At 37.8% G+C, this 15,704-nt stretch overlaps 2 protein-coding genes across 2 annotated transcripts; both read left to right on the top strand.

The window, feature by feature from the left end:
• Positions 1–3,542: 3,542 nt before the first annotated feature.
• On the top strand, positions 3,543–4,676 carry LOC137741791 (transcription termination factor MTERF6, chloroplastic/mitochondrial-like). Its single transcript, XM_068481508.1, has one exon. It carries the CDS (start codon positions 3,543–3,545, stop codon positions 4,674–4,676), a length of 1,134 nt encoding a protein of 377 aa, XP_068337609.1.
• A 1,277-nt stretch (positions 4,677–5,953) lies between these two features.
• Positions 5,954–13,319, top strand: LOC137741903 (peroxisomal ATPase PEX6). The gene is made up of 16 exons (XM_068481600.1): positions 5,954–6,304; positions 6,750–7,382; positions 7,500–7,743; positions 7,974–8,115; positions 8,418–8,601; positions 8,799–8,981; positions 9,204–9,488; positions 9,663–9,734; positions 9,846–9,932; positions 10,022–10,144; positions 10,283–10,393; positions 11,621–11,659; positions 11,734–11,855; positions 11,964–12,108; positions 12,477–12,557; positions 12,684–13,319. Exons 1-16 carry the CDS (start codon positions 6,038–6,040, stop codon positions 12,771–12,773), a joined length of 2,808 nt encoding a protein of 935 aa, XP_068337701.1. The 5' UTR covers positions 5,954–6,037; the 3' UTR covers positions 12,774–13,319.
• Positions 13,320–15,704: the final 2,385 nt, after the last annotated feature.

The raw sequence follows: 15,704 nt of genomic DNA, 5'->3' as shown, positions 1-15,704 counted from the left end.
GGGATCCAGCCCTTTCCTTTACTAAAAACGCTTTAGTCGTTTTAAAAGAATGTTACTAGACCCACCCCATTGTCCTATTTTTCCACCCACTGTAGAAAGTTAACAATACTTATACTCTTTCTCCACCCACTTTTATTCTTGAAATATGTTAGATACAATTAACATCATCCGACTCAATTCAACAACAGTCTCATCCAACTCAATTCAACAACGACCTCCTTCCCACCAGCAACAATTGTTTCTCTCTAGAAATTTGGAGGGGAAGGCCTTGACGTGGTCCTTTTGACTAGGAGGAGGAGGATGAGCGACATCCACGGTTGAAGTTGAGTTTTATTATTTGTGAGTTTGATTGAGATGGAGGAAGGAAAATATTAGGTTGAAGGATCAAGCCGGTGGAGGATAGCTGCCATCAAATTGGATGGGGTGGGTAGCTCATGGATGTGGGGAGTTGGTTGATGGGCTCTCCGTTTTTCTACTAAATTTTCAATTTTTCACTATTTCTTTTCTTTCAATTATGCCAAAGCAGCAACTAACAACAAAATGAAATTCAAAGAAATTGGGTCTTTTTGGGTTTTGCAAAAACAATAAGAAGAAACTGGTTAGAATTATGGATAAGAAGATTCGTGGGATGCAAGTTCGGGAGAGTGAAGCTGGATTGCGAGAGGTCTGAAAGAGGAAGGGAGAGAGAAGGATTCTAGATTATTCAAGTATTTACGTCATTTAACATAGGGGGTAAACATGTCATTAACAATAAATTAATAAAGGGGTGGGGAAATAGGATTGGGGGTGGGATTAACAGCTGTCTTTTACAAATACAAACAGTCAACCTCCAGCCGTCAAACAAGCCCAAGCTCCACATGGCTGCTTCTGCCTCTTCACCCCCTCTCTACGCATGGCACCAACTTCTGCACTCTTCTTCTCTTACTCCGCTTGCTCTCTCATCCAACCAAACAGCTCTCCTGTCCTCCATCACCACCGCCCCAATCTCCCGCCACTTTCTTTCCCGCCCTTTCGTCACTGATTCTCCGCCGACCCATCTCAGCCTCCAAGCCCCTCGCCATGGCCGAGCACACTTCGAGCAACCCAGCCGCCCCGTCTCACAAGCACTCCAATCGCCTAGCCGCCGAGCACAGCCCCTACCTTCTGCAACACGCCCACAACCCGGTAAGTTTGAATTTCCGAACTGGGTTCCTGTTCTTTGTTGTTTGGATTGCTCTGCGAGCTGAAAGATTGAAACTCGACTGCGTTTTACCAGGTGGATTGGCATCCAGAAGAAGCTTTCGCCGAAGCTCGAGAGAGAGACGTTCCCATCTTCTTATCAAGTAACTTTACTCTACCCTTGTTTTGTTTTCTCCTTGTTTTCTCCTTGCTGCGTTGGTTTTGTATGCAAAAGTCGGATACAGTGAGTGTCGTTGGTGAGATTTCTTGTTCGATTTTTGGGAAGTTTGATTTTAATATTCTAGTGAATGAGGACTAATTAGTTTGTGTGGGACTGTCAATAAGGTGTCATGTTATCGTTATGGAGGTGGACTCTTTCGAGGATGAAGACGTTGCGAAATTGCTGAATGATTGGTTTGTTCCCTCATTTCCGAATTGGGAAAAAAATTTACATAAAGTTTCGGGAAAAAAATTTGAAAGGGGTTTTCTTTACCTTGCAATGCATGGCAAGAGGGGGCGTCATTTTGCATGAAAAAACATATTTTGAAAAATACGAGTTTGATAGTTTCTTGTTACCGTAAGAGAACTAAAACAAACATAAGTAAAAAATAAAAATTAAAAAATGAAAAAGAAAAAATTGAAAAGAGCGGTTCGGTATAAAGCTAGCGATTATATTTTGGAACTGTTGCTAACAAACTAGCGATTATCTTTTGGAACTATTGCTAACACGCTAGCGACAGTTAGTGTGGACAATCGGTATATAAGTACTGATCGTATCCTTTTCTATTTCATTTATTTATTTGGAAGCAAGTTTACGATTTATTGAGTAAAAAAATGTATATTTAGTAAACTATTTAAGTCGAAAATTAAAAACATAAGTGAAAAATATAGTGGGGAGGCCCAAAACATTGTTAAAATGGCGTTCCACCCTCAAGAATATAACGAAAAGTATTACTATAATCTTCAAACTTCATGGTGAGGTGAAGGTGAAAAATATAGTTGTGAGGCTCAAAACATTGTTAAAATAAGGTCCCACCCTCAAGAATGTTAACAGAAAGTATTACTTTAATTTTCAAACTTAACGGTGAGGCGAATGTGAAAATAAATAGTTTGAACAACGATTCATGTACGAATTTGTAAAAACTGACAAAAAACCGTGAGTGTAACACCCATGTTTTTTGTCAAAAAGGTATGGTGTGTAAAAATAATGTATATCGAGTAGCCTACGTGTTCTGTTGATTTTGGGTTTTTCCAATGTGAACTAGACATTAGCTTAGTGCACATCAAAAGTGCATATTTAGGTTGATAACCTATTGAGAGGTCTTATATTTCAATTCTTGCTGAAGGCGAATTTGAACCAGATCATTACTATTCTATTATGAGGCTTAGTTCACTTTCTCATTATCTTAGTGTATATAATATCGTTTGTAAAAATAAAATAAAAATAAATAAACGTTTGAATGTTCATTTTTCAAATTTTGTTCATTAAAAAAAAAAAAACTGAAATATTGTTTGATAATAATGAAAAGTGAAAACAAACAAATCTTGTTTTCAAAAAGTACAAACCAAAAACTAAAAATTGAAAACGAAATTGTTATCGAACGACCCTTAAGTCATACATCCAAATAAGGACCACGCATCTAAATAAGAATTGTTAAATACAGTATTTTGAGAGGACGTAGAGTGAGTCGGCCTGACCTAAATCTAGTATGAGGATCAACCTTTGTTGGAGGTTGAAGTGGAACAAGATAAATCTAGCATGAGGATCAATCTTTTTTCACTTATGTTAGTCGAAAATGAGCCTAGAAAAGATAGGCTGTAACCTGGAGGAAAGTAGTCATATTGTGTCGTCTTTTTCTGTTTGTTTTATTTTATATTGCATGCTCTTAGTTCTTAACGTGTGAAAATCTACAATAACAATTAATGCATCTAGAAGTTTACACACTAAAATAGTAAAAATCAAACTTCTACTATTTCATCTTTCATCTCCATATGCTTATTTTATGTGAATATTCACGCCAATTTCACAACATATCTATTGTAATATATATAGTACTAGGGTTAGGACCAACTCTTGAGCAGTTTAGGTGGTGCCACCGCATAAGACTTCCGATTGTTTGAAAATCTTTGACGTAGAGCAAAACGTATAAGAATTTAAAAAGCTATTATCTAGTGTGGTTGATTTAAATTTTATTCAGAGATACTAAGTTTGAATCCTGCCGTTTTCTTTTTTATTTTTTTGAATTTTTAGTTACAAAATCTGAGGTTCGGATCTGGTGGGTTTGATCGGGTCTGGGTCACGCCGGTTCGGTTTTACCCAGCCCATATGACAGAAACCAAACCCCAAAAAACAGAATCTGTCCGTCCAAATCAAATCCAAACCAATGACACCCTTCAACTCTCTCACCAAAATCGCCGCCGTCCCAAGATTTGCAGTACAAAATCTATCCTGCCGCAGATCAATCGCCAACACAATCTCCGCCGATCACGATGCTCCCACCGTCGCATACCTCATAAACTCATGTGGGTTGTCGCCGGAATCCGCCGCCGAAGCTTCCCAGAAGCTTAAGCTCCGGTCTTCCGACAGAGCGGACTCTGTTCTGGAGCTCCTGAGAACGCACGAGTTCTCCGCCGCCGACATCTCAAAGCTCGTGAGACGCCACCCTTTGATCCTCGCCGCCGACGCCGAAAAGACCCTTTTGCCCAAGCTCGAGTTCTTCACCTCCAAAGGGATTTCGAGGCTCGATCTCGCCAGAACTGTGAGTTACGATCCTTCCCTTTTGAAAATAAGTTTGAAAAATCAGATTATCCCGTCTTACAATTTCCTCAAAGCCCTTTTGATTTCTGATGAGAGGGTGATTAGTATTCTGAAGCACAAGGCGTGGATCTTCCTCGATAATCTGTCGAAAAATGTGATGCCGAATATCGGTCTCCTGCGAGATTTGGGGATGCCGGAATCCTCCATAGCTCTGCTGCTTGCGCAATACCCTAACATTTTGATGAAAAAGCATGAATTGTTCAGTGAGATTGTGAATGAGGTGGAAGAATTCGGATTCGAGCCCGAGAAATCAAACTTTGTGGCGGCAATGCGGGTGATGTCCGGTAAAAAATCGATCTTGAAACGAAACCAAGAGGCTTACAGGAAATGTGGTTGGTCGGAGGATGAGATCCTCTCTGCTTTCAGGTCCAATCCCTTGTGCATGACGAAATCGGAGAAGAAGATAACGGAGACGATTGATTTCTTGGTGAACAAGATGGGGTGGTCCTCAGCCGCCATTGCGAAATGCGCGACGGTGATGTGCTTGAGCTTGGAGAGGAGGATCGTGCCGCGGTGTTTGGTTTTCAAATTGCTGGTGGCAAAGGGGTTGGAAAAAGAGAATTTGAGGTTGTCGAGTGTGGTTTATCCGGTGGAGAAGCAGTTCTTGGAGAGGTTTGTGAGTAGACATGAAGTGCAACTTCCTCAGTTGTTGCTTGTGTACCAAGGAAAAGTGGATGTCCAAGATGTATTGATTAATTGAAGTTTGTATCGTATGATTCAATGAGAATGACGAAAAAGGAGATTAATTTCGGTGATTTTGTTCAATTTCAATTTTGATCTTTGTGTTTGAATTTTCGTCAATTTAATCATTGTGTTTCGTAATCATGACCTGGTGGTCCAGTGGTAAATGACGGATTACGAGGCTTCTTTAAAATAAAAACCCGAGGTCTCCAATTCGAAACTCATTGCTGGTGTGGAAGCCAAACTTGTGATCAGGGTGGGTGGATAATCGTAGCTTACCACCAGTAATCCAGTTATCTCTCTTTTTACATGCACAAGGGATATGTGTTTCGTGTTGTCTCTCTTGTGGAAGCCAAATTTGTGTTTCGTGTTGTTACAAAAAATTTGAAATTATGTTATTTAGTTAAATTTAACCCACTAAATCAATTCGTTTATTTGATAAATAAATTGAGTATCGTCACTTGAATTGTGGTGTAGTGATATTTGTTTCTATTTGTTTGTAAGAGTCTCAAGATTCGACTTTCATAGATTGTGTGTTAAATGCTTAATTAAGCTTGGTGAATCATACGATACAAATGAGCAAATTTCTCATTCGTTTGCTCTGATGAGGCAAGTGAGGTTCTCATAGACTCATCTTTTATTAAGGCGGAAAGAGTCTGCTGCGGTCATCAACGGCACAGTGAGCCATAACTTTCGCATCTTATTGTGCCGCATCGAGAGCATGGTAGCCATAACTTTCGTATACGTTTATCGTGCCATTTGGTCATGGTCACATTCTTTGCAAAGCAAATCGACATCTGCTCCAACCAATTTGCTTAAGAGGCTTTCTCTAGTGCCCGTTTAGGTTGCACATCTAAATAAGAACTGTTAGATCATTTAACTTATTGGAATCTAACGGCTCTCATTCAAATTAACACGTAAAATGAAATCAAGCTTCCAAAATTTGCATCGGACGGTCCAAAAGGTTTAATAGTAGTCTTTGGTGCAGGCCCAATTAGCAACAAAGCCCATTCAGGTTCCAGCCCAAACAACTCATGTCCAAACGGTTGGACTACTACATTTTGTTTGAATGTGTTTTTAAAATGATTGAAATCGTTTTTGATGAAAATATTTTTGGAAACAATTTTTAATACAAATGTTAGTAAATCTTTGAAAAGCACTTAAGTGCTTCTCGTAAAAAACACTTGAAGTAGTTTTAGAACTGAAAAACATTTCACCTATAAACGCTTTTAGTAATTTTAAAAACATATCGAACCGAGAGCCACGTCACCACACGCAGCCGCAGAGCTTCATCGATTCGTTCTATTTCAGTATCTATAATTATATGTACTATCTGCAGCTGGAATGTATCTACATGTGTATCTATAGGTTTCCATTTCAATGGTGGAGAGGAGGAGGAGGAAGCCACTGGTGCTTACTTCCACCAAAAGTCTCGTCAATTCCGTACTGAGTGAAGACCGCCCAGTCGACGGCGGCGGCGATGGCGACGAGTCTACGAGCTTGCAGTTGCCGCCGGGGATTCTTCGGCTGTCTAAGGACAGAACGGTCCTCTCAAACAGCCCCAAATTGGCTTCTCTCGACGACTCTGCTTTGGTCGGGCTGTCCACTTCTGCCCTCAAACGGCTCTCCATCACCTCCGGCTCGCTGGTACTTGTTCCAATGTTGATTCATATAAATTTTCCTGCTTTCTGTTTGGTTGCCGGGAAAATGGATCAAAGTACAAGAATTTACACTTGAATCCAAGCTGAATTTCCCGGCTAAAGTCTCAAGTTATCGAAATTTCGATTTCCGGAATGAATTATGGTAGAATTTTGTTGATTATGAATACATAATTGTGATTTTAAAGAATATTGAATCCAATTAAATTCGCAGATAAAACTAAAATGATCGAATTTTGATTTTGGAAAGAATTGAAATTCATTAGTTAGATTTTTTTGGGTTGAAGATTACACTAGAATTTTCTGTTCAGCTAGTAATTGATACCAGTATTCTATGTTGTTTTCTGGTTCGGCTGGATTTCGAATATTCAGCTAGTAATTGATAACAGTATTCTATGTTGTTTTCTGGTTCGGCTGGATTTCGAATATACAAGGTGATTGTGAAGAATGTGGAGACAAACATACAAAGAACCGCTCAGGCCATTGTTCTTGATCCTCCGAACAGCCATGATTGCGCCGCGGAGATTGAACAATCCTTGTCTGAATTTTCTCACGCAATGCTTATTTTGCCTTGTTGTACTTTCCCTGGAAATGATCGAATTTTGTTGAAGCGGGAAGTTGCCTATATATCACCTCTATTAGCATATAACCTTGAATTGCACACATTGTGCTTCAAATCACTCGTTCATAGAGGGGAAGAGACTTTGGCATCTTATTTTGGAGAGAAAGTTGATGATGAGGTGAGCAGAAAAGGCCTTGAGGATTCTGTAGTTGGATTGCAGTTGGAGCCTCAGCCTCAGTTGCCGAGATATGCTTCTCATTTGAGAGCTTCTTTCGTGAAGGTACCGGAATGTGGTACACTTGACTCTCTTAAAGGAAATTCGTCCGTTGAATATGAAGATCGTCAAGAAATGATAGATTTGGCACTACATAACTACTTTGGAGTTGATAGGTTTCTAGCAAGGGGTGATATTTTCAGTATTTGTATAAATTGGACTTGCAAGTCAATGATGTGCATTCCTTGCAACCAAAGTTCACAAGATGGAAGCGATAACATCTATTTCAAGGTAATTTCCCTGTATTGTTCTTCCTAGCAAAAAAAGAATCTTAATATTGTTCTTTGGTTGCTTTTATACTCAACATATAGTACCAAGTCTGATCACAGGGTAAATTAATATCCTTAGGTTGTGGCCATGGAACCTTCCGACGAATCCATTCTCCGAATTAATCGCTCTCAAACAGCCCTTGTGCTTGGAGGGAGTGTCTCTTCTGCTGTACCCCCAGACTTATTGATTGCTGGAAAACAAGGTTTTGCACCTTTGCAAGGGGACACCGTAAAAATATTGGCTTCCATACTAGCACCGCCTCTCTGCCCATCAGCACTATCTTCAAAATTCAGAGTTTCAGTTCTCCTGTACGGATTGGCAGGTGAGTTTGATTTTTTCTTTTGTAGTTTGCTTTTCATGGTGGCTTTGATGTTTAAATTGGAATGGTCTCTAACAAGATCACTCATCTGCAACTGTATGCAATCATCTTTGAACCTATTACCAGTTAGTAACAAAGATGTTGACCAAAAACCTGTCTGTTCTGGTTAAGATGTATTTTTCATGTGCCCAAGTGTGTAGTGTTATTGAGTACTGATTCAATGCTCGCTGCAGGATGTGGTAAGAGAACTGTTGTTAGATACATTGCTCGTCGATTGGGCCTGCATGTAGTTGAATATAGCTGTCACAATCTAATGGCATCATCTGATAAAAGGATGTCTGTTTCACTAGCTCAAACCTTGAATACAGCTCAAAGGTGAGGCAGCACAAAGTGTTTAGATCTCGTAAAATTTGTCAGTTACGTTGCTCTAATACTGTCACATATACTTGGCAAGGCAGGCACAATCGTATTCATTTTTGTTATGTGTCTTTCAGTGATATTGTTAATTGCTGTATCAATAATTATCTTTGCATCATTTATTCAAACTTTTGTGAGAAGCCAGTCCATGCTTTTCTATCGTTGTTTTCTCTGTTATATTTGACAATTTATCATTGTTATTGTAGATTATTTCTTCTTTATATTGTTGCTTTTTTTTCTTATGCCAATTATGCTATCAGATACTCGCCAGCAATACTTCTTCTCCGCCATTTTGACGTTTTCCGGAATTTGGGCTCTAATGAAGGTTCACCAAGTGATCAAGTTGGAATCACTTCTGAAGTGGCTTCACTTATCAGGGAATTCACTGAGCCAATTTCTGATGAAGGAGACATGGATTTTGAAGGAAAACACAATGGTGATACTGTAAGATGCAAATGCTTTAGATCCACATATCTTGGTTTAGGATACTTATAGAAACTTAGTCATTTTGATTCTCTCGAATGATAAATAGTTGTATATGAATTTCTAATAATCTGTGCCTATTCATTTTGCATGGATGTCCGTCCATTGATCTACAACTTTTTTGTTTATTATTTTTAATCTTAGTGGGGCATGTGCAGGATGCTGGGAAGATAGGAAGGCATCGGGTGCTGTTAATTGCAGCTGTTGACAGTACTGAAGGTCTACCATCAATTATTAGACGCTGCTTTAGCCATGAAATAAGTATGGGTCCTTTGACCGAAGAACAAAGGGTGAAAATGGTGTCACAGTCGCTGCAAACGGCTTCTGAACTTTTTTCTAATGTATGTGAGCAAATGTGTTGTTTCTATGTACCTTTTGTGTGCTGTTTTTTTTAATAGAAGTATAACTATGATGCATAGGCTATTCTTAAAAGCTGAACTATATATATATATTCTTATAACCATGATTTGATCTTGTGTTGGTTGATACTCCACATGGTATTCATTGTAGTTTTTTTGGATCAAATTGGTGACTTTGATGGATCAGATTGTTGTTTTTTGCAGACTGGTTCAGAGGAGTTTATAAAGGATATAGTTGCGCAGACATCTGGTTTCATGCCTAGAGATATCCATGCTTTGATTGCTGATGCTGGTGCTAACTTGATTTCCAGAGGCAATGTTCTGATTGACACTGTTAAGTCGGAGGAATCAGATGGATCTCTCAGACCTGATGCGGAATCTGATAGTAAGTCCTCTGCAGTTGCACCTCAGGTTCTGAGGAAAGAAAACTTGACAAAGGCATTGGAGCGTTCAAAGAAAAGGAATGCAACAGCCCTGGGTACACCAAAGGTAATTTAGAGACAAGACTAACTTCAGTGTAATATTTTATTGTTTCTAAGAGTTTTATCTTTGATGTGGGAGGTAATAAAGATTTACTGCTAGAATCAGCAAGCAGTGTAGTAGTAAACTCATAGAACATTTTTGAGTATATACAAGGAATTTTGAAAGTCATTTTTCCCATAGGTCCCTAATGTGAAATGGGATGATGTTGGCGGTCTTGAGGACGTCAAGAAGTCAATTCTGGATACTGTTCAGGTAGGCACTCTTTGTATATCTAAGCCTTTGTATGTTCATTAGCAAGATTCCAGTAACTGGAAATTGGAAGTCTTTTTCACTGTACTCAGTTACTTGTTGCTGTATTTGTAGCTACCTCTTCTGCACAAGGACTTGTTTTCATCTGGTTTACGAAAGCGGTCTGGTGTTCTTCTATATGGTCCACCCGGAACTGGGAAAGTAAGTTGCTCTGGACTTATCAATTTGCCCTCTTCCTCGCCTGGAGTGATTTGTTTTTTGCCACCTTTGATTTTCTTATTAATCCACAGACTCTACTGGCAAAAGCCGTTGCAACTGAGTGTTCCCTGAACTTTCTCAGCGTAAAAGGACCTGAACTTATCAATATGTACATAGGAGAGTCAGAAAAGAATGTTAGAGACATCTTCCAGAAGGTAAAGAATTCCACTATGATCAGTTGATCAGTATCCCTTCAATGAAAGAAGCTTATGATATTGGTTTTATATATAAATTTCAAAACATCCATTTCAAGTTTGAACTCGTGATTAAGTGATATTGTACATACTTTGCAGGCCAGGTCAGCACGCCCATGTGTTATATTTTTTGATGAACTTGACTCTCTTGCTCCAGCCCGTGGTGCCTCGGGGGATTCTGGGGGTGTTATGGACAGAGTGGTTTCTCAGGTGAAGTCTCCTTTTTTTTTTTTTTTTTCTCATGACTTCCGCATAATTTTTTTTAAAGAAAACTAATGAAAAGGGCTTCAAATCTTTACATTTTAATAAAAAAAAACCACCCACTAACTTTATTTAATAACAAGGACAAAAGACTAATTAAAAAAAAAAAAAAAAAAACCTAACACTTCCAACTTGCGCTGGGGACGCGTACCCCCCAAAACTTGAAACACTTCATTTTTTCTCCCATCTTTTTGTTTAATAGATTTTGTTTTTATTTTCCTACCCCTCGCTGTTGCCATCACCTTTGGTCGACGCTTCAGACTCGCCTCTGTGCAATGAGAGGCCCGCTTCGCCTCATGTAGCAAGGTTGAGTTATATGAGGTCAGGTTAGCAGTAGTTACGTGGATGAGGATATTCCACTGCCGTCGCCGCCTCCTCTGCCGGATGAAGATTCTTCCTGGGATTACTTTGATCCTGTGGATGAGAGTGAGAGCTTTAGGTTTGTGGGAAGTAGTGGAGTGGATGTGAATTTTGATGATATCAAAGGGTGGAGACAGGGGAGGAGTGAAGAAGCTAGTCATAGTGTGGGGGAGATGGGAAGATGGGCAAAGGTTGGATTAGATGGAAGTAATGAAATTTTGAAGTTTCTGGTAATTCAATTAACCAAAACGATAGTAGTGTAGATGGTAACGCGAATTCGCTAAACTCGGGAGTTGATGGGTCTCTGCAAATAGGCAATGGTGAAGGGAGACAGTTAGTTGTGGGACGTAATGCCAATGGTGGAGCTACAAGTTTGACAGGCAAAGTTGGTGTTGAGCAGTCTGGTTCAAAGAAGGAGAAGAATGTGGGGGAGAAGGATTTATGTGCAGAAAGAGAGGACCCTTCAGAGTTTCATTTTAGTAAGTTTTCATAAACAGTGTCGTAAGTTTCATAAATAGTGTTGTAAGTTTTCATAAACAGTGTAGTAAGTTTCATAAACAGTGTACCGTGAGTCCACTCGTCAGATTTTTTGTCCTTTTTATTAAAATTATGTCTTTTTCATTAAAATTTAAGTTCTTTTGCCCTTTTTATTAAAATTTAAGGGTTTTTCATTAAAATTTAAGTCTTTTTAATTAAATAAAGTTATAGCATGGTTTTTTATTAAAATAAACTTAGTCCAAGCCCTTTTCATGAAAATTCCCTTTTTTATGATTCCATTGATGTTTTCTAAATGTGATAAGTTTTCTGTTTCGCTAGATGCTTGCAGAGATCGACGGCCTAAACGATTCAACACAGGTTATTGTCCTGGTATCTTCCTTTCTTAGAATAAGAAAGAAACTATACCTCACGCTTTATTTGGTTTGTCTTAGGACTTGTTTATAATTGGAGCAAGCAACAGACCAGATTTGATTGACCCAGCACTTCTACGGCCTGGACGATTTGATAAACTGCTTTACGTTGGAGTAAACTCTGAAGCATCTTACAGAGAGCGGTTAGTATTCTCACATTTTCGGTTTCATGCCTTCATGTTTAAGAGACTAATCAAATAATGCATGTCAATGAATCTTTTCTTCACATTTCTTAATGGCATCTCTTCTAGGGTCCTCAAAGCACTTACCCGAAAGTTTAAGTTACATCAAGACGTACCACTTTACTCCATAGCAAACAGATGTCCCCCGAACTTCACTGGTGCAGACATGTACGCATTGTGTGCAGACGCTTGGTTTAATGCAGCAAAGCGCAAGGTGAGTCAGATAAACTAATATCCTCGCTACATGTTAATGCTATCTGATATATGGGGTGTTAAATGGTAAGGTAATTAAGAGCAGAAGTGCATTTATGTTTTATTTCCTTTAAAGTTGGAATATCCACCCATAAACCAGTTAACAAACGAGTTTTGAGACACCCAGGATTTCATATACTGGGATTGAAAACCTTCAAGTGCTCGATGTAGGACCTTGTATTGTCAAGATCATCCTGGACATTTTCTGTCGACACTCGATACATGTGTGAATTTTTATCACAATAAACCTAACTAGATAAAGGAATGGTCCTGTATCGACTGATGGTATTTCATGCTCCCTTTCTGGTGCTGACGTTTGGTTTCATGTAGGCTTTGAGTTTGGATTCAGATTCTTCCCGCACAGATGAACAATCGGACTCTGTTATTGTTGAATATGATGATTTTATCAAGGTATGACAATTGCTCTTCACTATGATTGAAGGAAATGTGAATAGTTATGTGTATTACTATACAAAGTGCTTCCCCAAAGCCAGTTTCTGGATTATCGCCTGACTGCCTTGTCCTCCCGTCTTATAGGTCTTAGGGGAGCTTTCTCCGTCGCTCTCCATGGCCGAGCTTAGAAAGTACGAGTTGCTGCGTGATCAGTTCGAAGGAGCTCCCAAGTGAATTCCCGTCACATTAAAATGATCTGTGGGGAATCTAGATTTTGAATCACTTATTATATAATCAAGTGTATATGGTATCAGTTTGTACTTCGAGGGTAGAAACAGAAATATAGAAAACAGAAGAATAAGGAAAGATGGTATTTCCTTGCATGTAGGGCGAGCCTTGGTGTAATGGAAATGTTGCTTCTTTGTGACCGAAAGGTCAGGGGTTCAAGTCATGGAAACAGCCTTTTTTCAAAGCAAGGGTAAAGCTATGTACGATAGAAGTTCCCCTCCTGACCCTCGTAAAGGCGGTAGACTTGTTGGTTTGGAGCTGCCTTTAATATTTCCATGCGTGTACCATTAATTTGAAAATGAGGTATTTGTTGATTTATCGCATGAACTTTAATGTACAATAGGATCAAATTGTCAACTTTAGAACTACTTTCTTCATTGGATCATGCTTTTTCTTTTTTTTTTCTCTCTAATATTTTAGGTCTAATTCTCGTAGATGACGAGTTTGATTACTTAATTATAGTTGGTTCATTATGTGGCTTACCTCAAGTCTCCACTCCACAATATTGTTGTATCAAAGAAAAGAAAACAAATTGATAGTCTATTCTAAACTAAGAGAAAGGAATTCAAGTATCATAAAGCGTCATAAGTTACACATAAAATGAGGTCGACTTGGACCTATAAATAAATTGGAACAGAGGAAAAGGCATGCCGATTAAGAACGGATGTCCGATAATGGGCATGTACATGTTTCACACAATATTGTAGCACGTGAATTATTTGTTAATGCTACACTCTAAACCATAAGCGCATGTTTGATGGTCTAGTTGGAATAGGTTGTGACCAATTAAAATATATTTAAGTTCAGTTCGTTGTTTGTTATGTCAAAATATGAGATGACAGGTTTCAAGTCATGTCTGACCAATCCCTACCAACCAATCCTATCCATTCTAACCAATCCCCGCCAATCCAATTTTATTCTTAAGGCCAGAGGTCATCCAGCCTTACATTTGTATTATAACACATGATTAGTTGTTATTATATCATGTGACTATACCATATCATAACTTTTCGAAGATGTGTACAAACATTAATTTTTTTTTTTTTTGACTTTTAATAAACGATATTATCTGCATTAAAGAGAGGAGAAATAAAAAATAAAATAAGTGGGGGGTTGGTGGGGCTAAGCCTCACATTGTGCTAGACAATAATGTGGTTCAAATTCGTCTTTAATGAGAATCGAATTAAGACCTCTTACTTACAAATGAAGAGAAATACTAAGAAACCGTAGTATTAAGTGGCGTGTACAAACATCGTTTAAATTCCATTTCTGATACTAAAATGCTTCTGTTTTTTGTTTTTTGTCAATTGGAAATACTAAAAGAATGCTATTTATGCTTCAATTTGGCGTTTGGAATCTTTGGATGGTCAAATTAAAGAGCACAAATCCAAGCACATTCTTTCATAATTAGCGAGGAGTATATTCCAAAAACCTTGTCCTAATATACATTGAAAGACATGCTTCCCATTTGTAGGACCCAATTATTGCCTTGTACTTTTAATAAAAAATAATTGTTGTCGCTTAGTATCACGGTCTAGTGGTATTTCTCTTCATTTGTAAATGTGAGGTTTTAGGTTCGATTCTCGCCAAAAGGCAACTTGAACCACATTATTGTTAACCCATTGTGAGATTAATTCTACCTTCTTCCCTTAGTATAAATAATATCATTTGTTTAAAAAAATAAAAAATAATTGTTACTATTTTTTTTTTTTAACAAACAATATTATCTAGCTAAGGGATGAGGTGGATTAAACCTCACAATGAGTTAGCAATAATAGAGTTCAAATTCATCTTTGGCAAAATTCGAACTTAAATTCTCTTACTTACAAATAAAGATAAATATCATTATACTGTAGCACTAAGTTGCAATAATTATTGCTATTTATAAGCTTACTAATTACTTGATGCCGTCTGACCGTCCATTTATATACAAAAACATCTGCCTTTACTACTTACTGATTTCCTTTTGATTTTCTGATATTTATTGCTAATCATTATCATTAGTCAGTTTCCAAAAAAATAAAAAATAAAAATCATTATCATTAGTCTCCATGATTTACGTCACGAATATTATTCGACTTTTTACATGCAATGAGTCATTTATTAGTATTTGCAAATCACAATTCAATACAGCTACGTAGATTATTTTTTGGGGAAGTATTACGAGCATTCCAAAAATTTTATTTTACATTCCTCACAAGTGTATTTTTTTTTTAATATAGAAAATTTAGAGTGTAGAATAAGATTTTTGGAGTGCTAATAACAATTCCTCTTCTTTTTTTTTAATCATAAATACATCTCCATAACGAACCCAATAAAATCATAAAAAAGAAAAGTAATTTATATCTTACAGACTCTAAGAGCACATGAAAAGTTTTATGCAAACAAATCAACCCCATTTACTCGCCGGCAGGAAGTTGTAATGCGACACCATTTAGTATCAAACTCATCATAAAAATGTATTATACATGCACTCGTGTAAGTCAAACATAAGGTGTTCTCTAATTAAGTAGATATGGTACCGCTGATCGTGCATAAAAAGATCAAAGAACTTTGGTTACGTACATTGTTAACTTATGGGACAAAAAGCACCCGCATATTTTTGTCTCAATTCTCAAGTTCAAATGTATTTGCACTTTAGTGGTATTTCTCTTCACTTATAAGTGACGGGTTTTAAGTTCAATTCTCACAAAATGCAAATTTGAACTACATTATTACTAGCCCATTGTGAAGTTTAACTTATTTACTTACTCCCTTAGTATAAAAAATATCGTTTATTAAAAAAAAAAAAAAAAAAAAGGTGCAAATGTACTTTAGAAAAGAAAAACAAAACACATGCTGCTTTAGGATGGGCCTCTCATGTCACCTGCCTCGTGT

This window comes from Pyrus communis, chromosome 8 (genome assembly GCF_963583255.1).
Source record: "Pyrus communis chromosome 8, drPyrComm1.1, whole genome shotgun sequence".
Taxonomy (NCBI): Eukaryota; Viridiplantae; Streptophyta; class Magnoliopsida; order Rosales; family Rosaceae; genus Pyrus; species Pyrus communis.
This window is presented reverse-complemented; position numbering and strand designations above follow the sequence as displayed.